Source organism: Oncorhynchus tshawytscha, linkage group LG16 (assembly GCF_018296145.1).
Source record: "Oncorhynchus tshawytscha isolate Ot180627B linkage group LG16, Otsh_v2.0, whole genome shotgun sequence".
Lineage (NCBI taxonomy): Eukaryota > Metazoa > Chordata > Actinopteri > Salmoniformes > Salmonidae > Oncorhynchus > Oncorhynchus tshawytscha.
Window position 1 is genome coordinate 63,368,225 of NC_056444.1, and position 11,650 is coordinate 63,379,874.

At 40.4% G+C, this 11,650-nt stretch overlaps 1 protein-coding gene across 1 annotated transcript; it reads left to right on the top strand.

The window, feature by feature from the left end:
- Positions 1–5,229: 5,229 nt before the first annotated feature.
- Positions 5,230–11,237, top strand: LOC112232553 (adherens junction-associated protein 1-like). The gene is made up of 4 exons (XM_042299480.1): positions 5,230–5,304; positions 5,462–5,704; positions 6,775–6,906; positions 7,737–11,237. The coding sequence occupies exons 1-3, from the start codon at positions 5,261–5,263 to the stop codon at positions 6,845–6,847; spliced, it is 360 nt and encodes a 119-aa protein (XP_042155414.1). The 5' UTR covers positions 5,230–5,260; the 3' UTR covers positions 6,848–6,906; positions 7,737–11,237.
- Positions 11,238–11,650: the final 413 nt, after the last annotated feature.

Genomic DNA, 11,650 nt, shown 5'->3' on the forward strand with positions numbered 1-11,650 from the left:
TTTAGTGATCCTGTGGCCCACTGTGGGAAGTAGATTTAAGCCTCCAGATGCTGGCTGATTGTTCCCGGTGATGTTTTGCTAGCTCCGCTCAGCTCTCTCAAAGCCGCGCAGATGGAGCTGTCAGCTTCATTATGGATATGAGATGATTAAAACTGCCGTCCATCCTCCTGGCTGATCGCTCAAGTCTCCTTATCGCGTTCTGAAGTCGAGAGGTAAAACGAGGCAGTGGAGTCAATAAGTAAAAATGAAATCCCACCAAAAATGTGATGAATGCATCGAAAATGTATAGAACCTGCTGCAGCTGCTAATTCAGGTCTTGTTATCACACTCTGAAGAGGTGAGGTGAAATGAACAGTCAGTTAAATAAGCAAGTCCAGAATCCACCCGAAGCACATATAAAATGTACGTTAAGTACAGTACTCGAGTGATGCAGTTAGGTATCTATATTTAAAGAGGTGTGCAAATTTGGCAAACGCCACGCCACCAATGCTACATTGTGACCTCTGAGAGCCTTGTAGAGGTGTAGGCTACAATAGAGTGAGAGGCTCTTCAGGCAGAAAGAGAGAAACTTTCCCCACTGGTTACCATGGCAATCTAATAATCTCACCATTACTCTATATTTACTCTCGATAAGCTGGGTAAAAATGAATTTTCTTCCCGAGCGTTAAATCTCGACTTAAATGCTGATGCCCGGTGACAGCCATGCAGAGTCGAGCCTTCTGATTTATAGAAACTCGGCCAAGAAGAGATGAAGAGTAGCCAGAATGAACAGATGCTGTTTTACTTCATGTTTCCAATGCACAGCTCTTTCATGGCTGACATCTCCTCTGAGAGGAAAAGGTGCACTATTGGCAAGCGACCATTTTAAAAACCTTTTGTTGTTTCTGTATTGGCTAGCTAGACTCCAACACCTTATTCATCCAAACAGGTCAGAAGATAGCAAATTGTTCCTTTACCCAATGTCAACTAGAAATATGAGGTGTTGGTGTACCTATTTTAGAATGCAATCTCTAACGTCATTTGTTTGTTTTACACAAATTCAGACAGCATGAAGAAACATCAATATCAAGTCAGATAATTGAGTGGGGAGGATATGCCAGGGAACACGGTTGAATACATCACACTCATAAAACTTTCTCTCTGTTATGTAGTCCCACTTGTTGGTGGCAATCCCCTTTCTGTACTTAAAAAGTGACTGCCTATACAAAGCATTGATTCAATTAAGAAATAGGTCTGTCAAAATTGACCACAAAGTGTAAGTAGGATAATTTTGGTCATAAAGTCAGCCTCATCTTAAAGTTTGAAACATCCGTGCATCACAACAGGTAAATTAAGTTTAGGTGTTAATTTGACGATGTTCATTTGCCAACTAACATGGGGTGAACAGCTGCAGTGATTGCTCTCTATCCAATAGCATAGAGAGTGAGACAGACCTGCCCAGCAGCTCCGACTTTGTTTAGATAAGACAAAACATTGCAAATTATTTTACTTGAGAAATACTGCACCAAAACCTTAATTAGATGTCAAATTGCGCAACTAAAACATACTTGGCAAAACCATAAAAACAAACCACAGATTTCTTGAGTTATCTTAGATTAATTCTGCGTAGAATCGGTCAGGAAACACACCTCCAAGACTGAAATCTTGTTTTTCTAATTGAGCAACTGAAAGACACACGTGCCAATCGTTGTGTTCAGTGGCTCTTTAACACTAGAAGAAGTATTTCATAGCCAACTGTCCCCAAATGAAGTACAGGAATGCATGACAACTGCATTTATTGGTAAGTAACAAAATCAGCGGAACTTGAGCAAGAGTCTGACCAAATCTCCTCGACTGTTAAAGTTTGCTATCTAGAGTGATTGAATTATGCAATGCTGCCTTTGACATTGGGAGAAAAGGTGTGTGGAATAATTGGCTCTGATCTCACGCTCTCTCACTCTCTCTGTCTCTCTCTCTGTCTCTCTCTCTCTCTCTCTCTCTGTCTCTCTCTCTTCAGAAGCACCCTCTCTTCTTCTGTAAGTGTTTTAGATTGCTCGGTGACTCAGTGGAAATCAGGTCAGATTGACACTTTGACACCAGCATTAATTGGCAATTGTGAGCCATCAGCAGGCTTCGACAGAAGGTTTCCCCTGCCCCATCTCTTCCATCCCTCCCCGCTCAGGTACCATGTTTGGGAGGATGGATTGGAGAGGGGCCACGGGGAAGAGCGGAGGGGATAGGGGGGTTAAGTCTCACTGCATGTCAACCCTCACATTCTCCAGGAAGTTTAATACATTGTAAATGAGGGACAGATTCCGTACATTTGCAATGGGTGGGAGGAAGGGAGGGTTGGCTTGCTCTCGACAACATATCCATTCACAAATGAGGGCTATTCCCACATTTTTCATGCTGCTAGCGGTTGTGGGCTGTACAGAGGCATTAGGCCTTAATGCTCAATGGCCATTTAGAATGATTGCCTTATAGCTTCAAATAACTCCTTGCTTAGAAACTGAGTTCCACATATTTTTCCTTTGCTCGGCAATGCTTTTGTTATTGAGGCCATTTTGGGAGGACAAACCCGCTTTAAAGCAGTTCCCGCACAAATGGTCTGATAACAGTTTAAAATCAATGCCCACAAGCAATTCAAATAGCCAGGCTATGAAATTGAAAAAGGGTCAATAGTCCCCTGTGATGGGAAGCTAAGCCAATGTCCATTTATAGGGGAGAACACCGTTTCTGGTTCAAAAGTGGATGGCTTCATTACTAAATGCACTGTTTGCTTCTGGTACCATTTTCAGCTTGACGTCAGTGTTCCATTTCCTTTTCAAGGTTGGCAGTATGTTTTTTGTTGTTGTTGCCAATTAAGAGCTATAGTGCTGCTAGATTTTTATCAACTGGCTGTGGAGTTTTGCCACAGGCTTTTATCCACTACTGTTTAATTAACTGGATGTGCATACACATAGGTACTATACAGTATATATGTATGTTAAGGTCAATGTGTTTGATAAACTATTTACATCTGTTGCTGATATTATATTCTATTGTTCCCCTACTGGGCTGGGCTAGGTAGTCTTTAATAAAGGCAGATAGTGAGATTTTCTTAAAACGCCATGCTTGTCAATGGCATGTTCATCAAACTGTCAAGACCATGAAGGTGCAAACCTAATTTATTTCTCTCCAGGAGCCTTGGTGTGCCCCAAACTCTGCTGACACAGGGGTCAGTAGCTCTTTCTGTCCATCTCTTATTCTCTCTCTTTCCCATTCTCACACCCCCTCTCTTTGTCTGGCACTGATTCTGCCAAACAAAACCTAACCCAGCACCTCTAAAGCAAGGTGACTGCTAAAGGTGATTTTTCAGCCTCACTGCTAGAGCACAATGAGTTTGAGCTAGCAGGACCAATTCTTTCAGTTCAGGACAGGGATAGAGAATCATCTGGACTGTCTCCCGGTTGTGTCAGTGGAATCATTATCTGACATTATCTTGTCTTGTTAATGCACTGCCCTAAAAGTAGGTTATAATGAGACCTAAGACTGTATTTGTATGGCCAGGGCTTCAGCCTGATATGAATTTCGTATAAGCTGGAAATCTCTGACAGAGAAGCCTTTCATGCCGACATGAATGTAAAACGAAACAATTCTCCATGGAGACGTGGACTATCGATCCATGATCTATTATCTATGAACTTGGACAGGTGTTCATTTATTACTCCACACTTTCAACTTAAGCCTTGATGTCAGCCAGGAAGGGAGGCATGGGAGTGAGCAAGAGAGAAAGATGCAAATGACTGCCAGATAAGTTCATGTGTCTTTGCTGCAGAGGGACTGATTGCGGCGAAGGAAGGGAGGCATTCCTGAGACAGCCAGAGAAATCATTAATCCAAGGTTGACCTGGCTGCTTTGTGCCCTGCCCACAGAAGTTTGGTATCCAAGGGAATGTATATGCACAATGAGGGAGCTAGCATTTTACAATGACTGGGTGGCCGCTCCTTTTGAGCTATCCCGAAGACTAACTAGACTGAATCAGCAGACAATCACCTGGCTGATGAGGGTTTGGATGTATGGGCCCGCAAGGACGTTTTCATCATGAACAACTTGGCGTTCTGCTGCAAGTGGCCCACTCATTGCTGGTGAATTGTCCCCCCCCCTTCCCAACCCCACACCACCTCATCATACTGTATGTCGGCCATAGAGAGAAATCTGTGGTGCTGACATGTACTGCGTCTGTGTCTGTAGATTACCTTATTCCTCCTAAACCGAGGGATCAGCACCTTGCAGGGTTCTCCAGGGTTTAAGTAAAACAATACAGTGTTTTGTAGTTCAGTCATACGGAATTATTCGAACCAGCGAAACATCTGGAAGTCCGCATTTGTTTTTCGGCGTTGTGCAAAAGCAAGGCTGCTTGCTGGTTCGTGTATGCTTGTTGGTGGATGGAGACTCATGGTTGGAGGTTTGTGTCACAATAAGCAGAGAGGGGGCACCACTGTGAACCATGTTATATGCCCTGTAGAAATGTGCAAATGTTTTTGTTTGTTCTTATTAGCGCCTTGATACACATGAATTGGTATTGTGGCGGATGTTTTTTCAAAATTCTAAATATGTTACAGGATCCTAGGCTTATTATATTTTTTACAAAAACTTCTGTAATTGGAGAAAGTAACGGGAAAGTAATGCTGCTTTGAAAGTTGATGACCCCAATTTTGAGTTGGAACATAGCTAACCCAAAATATGAACTTAAAAACTGTCTGGGCTCATCAAAAACAGCTTAGGCATGGATAACATGTACATTTGTATTTGAACTGAACTATTGGTTATTTTGAGGTAAAGACTTTGAGATTACGTTTTGACAAGTGAAAAGTATTAGTGCTTTGAATTCACTTTGAATCAGGGAAGAGTTAAGAAACTCAAAGTGAGGTTTAAGGTTCCCACCAGTTCAGGAGAAGTTGTAAAAATGTTGTACAAAAATAGATAACTCATCTAATATGCAAGTGGTTGGCTTTGATTAAATACTTTATAGATCTGTTAAATAATGAAGAGAGAATGATCAATACCTTCACAGATATCTTCCTCCGACCTTGAGTAGATTGCCCTTGGCGTTATGTGGAGCGCATATGATTATTCAAAAACATCCTTAAAATGTTACTAGTTTTCTGTAACATGGCAAATTACTACCAGCCTTTAAAACCGTTCCATTCGTGACTAAGCTCTTCTTTGTGTTTTGTGTCCTTCTTTCTTTGCAGGTCTGGCAGTTCACCAGATTATTACAATCACTGTGTCTCTCATTATGGTCATTGCAGCCTTGATAACTACACTTGTCCTTAAAAACTGGTAGGAAAGATTCCTTTACTTTGCAATTACTTCCTGACACACACACAACACATCACTTTTGAAAGTTTCAATTAAGCTTTTACCAGAGCCACTCATCCACAGTGGTACAAGGTATGATTTTATGTTTGTTTCTTGTCTTTGGTACGTGTTTTTGTAGCTGTGTACAGTCGGGGAATGGCCGTCACAGTAGCCATCAACGGAAGATCCACCAGCAGGAGGAGAGCTGTCAGAACCTGACCGACTTCACCCCTGCCCGCGTGCCCAACAAAGTGGACATCTTCACCGCCTACAACGACAGCCTGCAGTGCTCGCGCGAGTGTGTGCGCACCGCCGTGCCCGTCTACACAGACGAGATGATCCAGCAGACCCCTATATACAAGACCACCTATAACGGAAATAGGTACACCGGCTTTAAATCGCTCTCAGCGCTAGGTTTCTGGGTCAGTTTGATCACTGTTTGTGTAAGTGCTTCCTTCTCACTTTTGGGTTGGTTATTATGAGCAGTGCTGGGGTCGTTACTCAAAAAAGCAAATATATTACCTGTAACTCGTTACTTCTTTCAACAATAACAAATTACTTTACTTATTACTCCCTGGGAAAAGTAAAAAGTTACCCCCCAAAATGTTGCGCATCCTCACACAATGTAAACGTTACGTAGGCCCTATACACCAACACAAGTAGCCTAATAATGAGCAACACAAAAAAGAGGGGAATAGGGCAGTATTTCTGCTACATATCCAGCTACAAGCTTGTTTAGCTCTCACAGCCTGTCCTCCTCAAAACAAGCCTTGATTGTTTGGATGAGGTAGGCCTACAGTCATCTTCAGCAGGAGTGGTCAGGCCTTGGGGTTCTTTCGCTATGAATTTTGTCTTGGCGTGTTGCTTTTGAAGGTGCTTCAAGAGATTGGAGGTTGCGTTTCTAGCAGTGGAAAAGTGTTTCTCTCCTGGGCACAGTTTACATTTTACAGTTATATTCTTGTCATTTTGTCATCCTACCAAATCAAAATAATGGGAGTACTTCCATGCTGAGAAACAATGTTTTAAATGCCACTTTTCAACTAAAACGGTCAGTACTGTAGTAGGGCATGCATGCGTGAACAGGAACTTGGTGAGAGGATGACAGAATAATCATCACATGTAATAACTATAACTATAATAGGAATAGGATACCTACTGTATCTTTGATCAATAACTGTAATATTGTTTCTCAAATTGGTACAGTACTACGTTATATTACTCGTTACCGCAAAAAGTAATAGTATTAATGTAACGCATTACCCCCAACACTGATTATGAGTCGGGACAGGAGTTTCACCTGGTATAATCACATATTTCGGAAAAAGTCCTTGCCCTAAATGGTGTAAATCCTCTTTTTGTAAGTGGTATTGTTTTCCTTGCAAAGTACCTCTATACAGTGTCTCCTGGACTCAGGTTCTCATTATCTTTGTGTCTCAATCCTTTGTCCTACAGACCTTCTCCCACTGAAAGGCAGCTGATTCCTGTGGCCTTTGTGTCAGAGAAGTGGTTCGAGATCTCCTGCTGACTATCTGAAGCCTTTTTTACATCACGTCGATGGAACAAACTTCCTGAATTTATGCTCTGGTGAGAACGATGTCACTTTCCCCTCCGCAAATCCTTTCCCGAGCCTTCCCAACCTTGATCACTGTGGTGTTAGTGTCCCAGTTTGGGAATAGAAGGGAAATGGCATATGGTTGTTATTTCAGCATGGATTTTTCATAAACTGCCCTGGAAAATTGTATTTAATGGCAAGATCACCAAAGGTCATTCATTAGCAATTATAATCCAATTATGTTTCATTCATGCCCTTCAACAACCTAGCCTTTATGAAAAATATTACGCATTTATGGGGTTGCGGCCCTCATTCAGGCGGCCAGTGTAATATTGTTTCAATGTTTTGTTATGGGAAAGGGGAACTTTCCCTTGACTTTCCTGTATTTTTTATGCATCACCGATAAGCTGGACTGCCTCCATTTGAAATTCCAAGTGTGAAAGTTAAACACATGCACTGGGCTAGTGTGTTGCTAAAAGCCCAGGGGTCCACACGTCTGTTATTAACCCAGCTTTGAAAAGGAATAGAACGACTGCAGGAACAGTAGCAGGAGGAAGAGGGCCAAGACCATCGTCTGTACAGACATTGGTCTCAGCCAGAGAAAGAACTAAAACGCCCCAGCACTGCAGACTTAAAGACCATGGAGAGCCGTTGTAGTTAGATGGGCATAAACAATGTTATTGCAATGTAGATGCACATTGTGACATGGTACTTACAACTGGCAGTTACGCAACATACTGTAGGTTATTTACTGTGTTCAATGTTGAGTTTGACACATGCTTATTTTGCTTTAACTACTGCTATTGGTTTTCTACAGCTCTTCTGACAATTTATTTACTAATGTCAAGATTTTTCTCCACAGGATCCTTTGGTAAACGTTTCCAACCAAGATAAAGAAGCGACTCAAAACGACACAGATGAAGATATTTATTTTTCTATAAATGATGACAAACCAAGCAGCCATACCGCTGCCACTCTACACTATTTTCCAGAGACCTGTGTTAATTTAGATATCTAGTTAGAGTTAATATATAACTACATTACTGGATGTGCCAGAGAAGACCATCTACGTCAGCGTCACCTTGAAGGGGACTAGGTTTCTTGGAGAGCTAGGAGACTTGGAGGATCTGCTCTCAGTGGAAAAAGCTGAGTTGTATTACTGAACAATGTGCCAATTACGCCACTATGTGCCATAATCTGTACAGAACAACAATTCATGGACAACTAAAGACAGTGCTATATTAACCTTGTATCAAACATATTCTTTTTAAAGAAAAATGAAGAAAAAAGTATGTTTAAAGTATTTGAATATGTTTTCTGAAATAGTCCAAAAAATATATATTATATGAAGCACTAATCATTGAGGGCAAGGGGGGAAAGAAAAGAAAACGGTAAATGCTTTAGTCAACACCTACATTTAATGCATTGTTACTATGTCCCATTTTAAAACCAGAGTAGTCTGTCTATTTTTATATATACGCAAAGAGGTCAGTCAGTCAGAACCCAAACAGTAGAATTCCATGCCACATGATGTTTGGACAGCGGAACGCCATTAACAGTCCAATCAGAGATCGAATCCAAGCCCAGATTATTTTCCCTTTCGCTATGTCCTTTTTGTCAGAGGTTTTGGATTGTGCTAACTACATAAAAAAAGGGCTCTATGGCTGTCGAACATTGCATACCCTATGTCCTGTTGTGTTCAGTTCTATCTGAATTTGAATAGCTGAAGCAAACAGAGAGGATTAGCAGTATGTTTACATATGTACTGACTCAGGTCAGTGTCCAATACACAAGTCTTCATTTCATTTTCAATCCCAAGCATTATTCACAAGGAATAAGACATGATGAGTTACTTTGAGTGGTGGTAGGATATGAGCGGTACCGCACAAGGGTGGAATTTAGAATTAACTTGTAAGAATAGAATTATTCTAACTCAACAATTACAGTAAGTGAGAAATATTCAATTTCTCCTCTGAACTATATGAATAGTCAGTGTTTACCACTGTTTCCCAGTGTCTAATTGCAAATATTTGTCTTATTAGTCTTAAAACAACCAAGGGTCAGATTTATCAAACAATGCTCCTAAGGCCACTAATAAGTGTGATTTCTGTGTATTATTGGGGGAATCACAATACCTTTTTGTGTTGCATTTATCAAGCACATCCTAATTGGAATTATAATTTGAATTATCATATTATCATCAAACACCTTTACAAATGGTGCCCTGTGCGAGAAGTATTTATAATCAGGAGTAGTATTTTCAATACCATAATCTCTGAAATACATGCAAATCAAGAAATGAAAATGAACAGGACATCTGAATAAAAATGGCAAAGTATTCCTCCAAATTAGGTCCAAATTAGCTGTATATCTTGTGCTGTGAATGCAGACACAACTATTTTTAATAATGTTCCTCCCTAAAGCTCACTTATATGAAGGAATACACTATCTCTCTTTCATGTCAAGTGCAGTACAGTGAAAAACAACCATGTTCTTTCCTGGTTCCTGAGGGTTACTCATAGATGTGATTTTGTTGAACATCAGCCTCGTCTTAACCTCCAGCATCATCAATGAGATGTGGAACTAGGGGGATTAGGAGCAGCCAATCAGAGTCTAGAAGACTGGGCCACATGTAATACATTAATTAATTGATTAGTTCATACAATTCCACTATTAGTGAGTCAGGACACTTGAACATAACACAAAACATTTCATTATGCTAGTGGGTAGGTAGAAAGCACAAAAAAGAACAACACGTGATTGCAATTATTCGGTGTCGACAGCAATATGTACATATTTAAAGATGGACTGGATTCTTGTCCGGATGTGGGCTGATATCTGCACTTACTCAATGAGATGGACAAGATTCAGGCTTCAGCTATTCTGTTTCCAGAGCTCAAGTTAGAGGTGGACCCATAGTACAGATCCTAAATCACAAGCTTATGTAACTGGAGGGGTAAAGAACTGACCTTGGATCTGTGGCTGTGGTGCAACTGTGACTCCTAGTACACCACTCTCACAGCAAAACACCATGAACGACCATGCCAATTCATCCAAACATGTACGCTGAGACCAAGTTGCGTCAACATAACATATATTTTTTGAACAAAAAGTGTTATCTTGATAGTCAGAGGGTTACTAAACTGTATATTATACATGTGTAAATGTATTTTCTATATATTTACTTCTATTTGTGTACAGGTATGTTCTATTTTTAAAGACCTGTCTCTTTTTGGGAAAGGTTTGGCTAGGTCGGGATAGTGTCTTTGTTTACATGTGAACTACCGTATTTCTTTCACAATACAAAATAACCTTGTGCCAAGCTTCCTACCTGCACTTTCAAGCAGTACCTGTATTATATATTTGGCTAATCAATACAATACTTAAATAGACACTGCAATATTTCACATACTGAAAAAGTTGTTAGAAGTAACAAAGCTAGGGAGAGAAGGTCTTTTGATTGTATACTATGATGAGATCAGCGTGCTGATGCTTGGGGTTTGGTTGGTAGAAGATACGCAATTATCAAATGCTGACAACCATTTTCATATGAAATCTATTTGCTTCTGGAAATATGATTAGTCATGGTGAAAAGGGGAAGTAATGTAAACCCAAGAATAATTGTTATGAGAGAAAGTTAGACTGAGTTAATTTTTTGTTCATTTTTGCTGTAATATTTAAAACTACATGTAACCACTCTAGAGACCAAGACATATGTGTCAGTTTTCTCTTTAAAGGCAGGGAAAACTATTAGGCCAATGAACTTGAACTATTTAGCATGAGTTGAAACCACAGATAAATGATCAGAAAGAAGTACAGTAGTAAAGAAAACAAAGAATAAGGGTTCAGGGTTTTTAGGGTAAATATTTCACTCCCCTTTGCATTTGCAGAGAACAAGTACATGAACAAGGATTTTTATGTTTTGGTTATGCTGGTACTGAAATGTATCGGGTATGTACTTATTTTGTCTTTCTTTCATATGATGATGACAAACACCACCAATGTTTTTCAACAAAATTCGCCACCTTCATGAACATCTTCATGATCAGATTTTTAGATAGCATGATTGTTTAAAGCCAGCTACATACTACACCATTTTTACCTCAATATTCTAAAGGAAGTTTGGAACATCATAGGAATATCAAGGGCACAATTTCTTTAATGTGAAAGGTTTCCTCGAGTGCTGTCTACAAGCCTCAGATGTTTGAATATCCTCCCAAGCATTGTCCCCAACGTGCATTTCTCAAATTTCTAATATACTTTCAAATTGTTACATATGAAAGTGTTGTCTTGAAATACACTACATGACCAAAAGCATGTGGACACCTGCTCATTGAACATCTCATTCCAAAATCATTGGCATTAATATTGAGTTGGTCCCCCCTTTGCTGCTATAACCTCCACTCCACTGGGAATGGTTTCCACTAGATGTTGTAACATTGCTGCGGGGACTTCCTTCCATTCAGCCACAAGAGCATTAGTGAGGTCGGTCACTGTGGTTGGGCGATTAGGCCTGGCTCACAGTAGGCATTCCAATTCATCCCAAAGGTGGTCGATGGGGTTGAGGTCAGGGCTCTGTGCAGGCCAGTCAAGTTATTCCACACCGATCTTGACAAACTATTTCCGTATGGACCTCGCTTTGTGAATGGGGGCATTGTCATGCTGAAACAGGAAAGGGCCTTCCCCAAACTGTTGTCACAAAGTTGTAAGCACAGAATTGTCTAGAATGTCATTGTATACTGTAGCATTATTCCTCATCCACCAAACTTTACAGTT

Coding starts and splice junctions, on each gene's coding strand:
- LOC112232553 (XM_042299480.1), top strand. CDS start 5,261: ATGGTCATTGCAGCCTTGATAACTACACTTGTCCTTAAAAACTG. Junction 5,305..5,461: donor ACACTTGTCCTTAAAAACTG/GTAGGAAAGATT, acceptor GTGTTTTTGTAG/CTGTGTACAGTCGGGGAATG. Junction 5,705..6,774: donor ACCACCTATAACGGAAATAG/GTACACCGGCTT, acceptor TTTGTCCTACAG/ACCTTCTCCCACTGAAAGGC.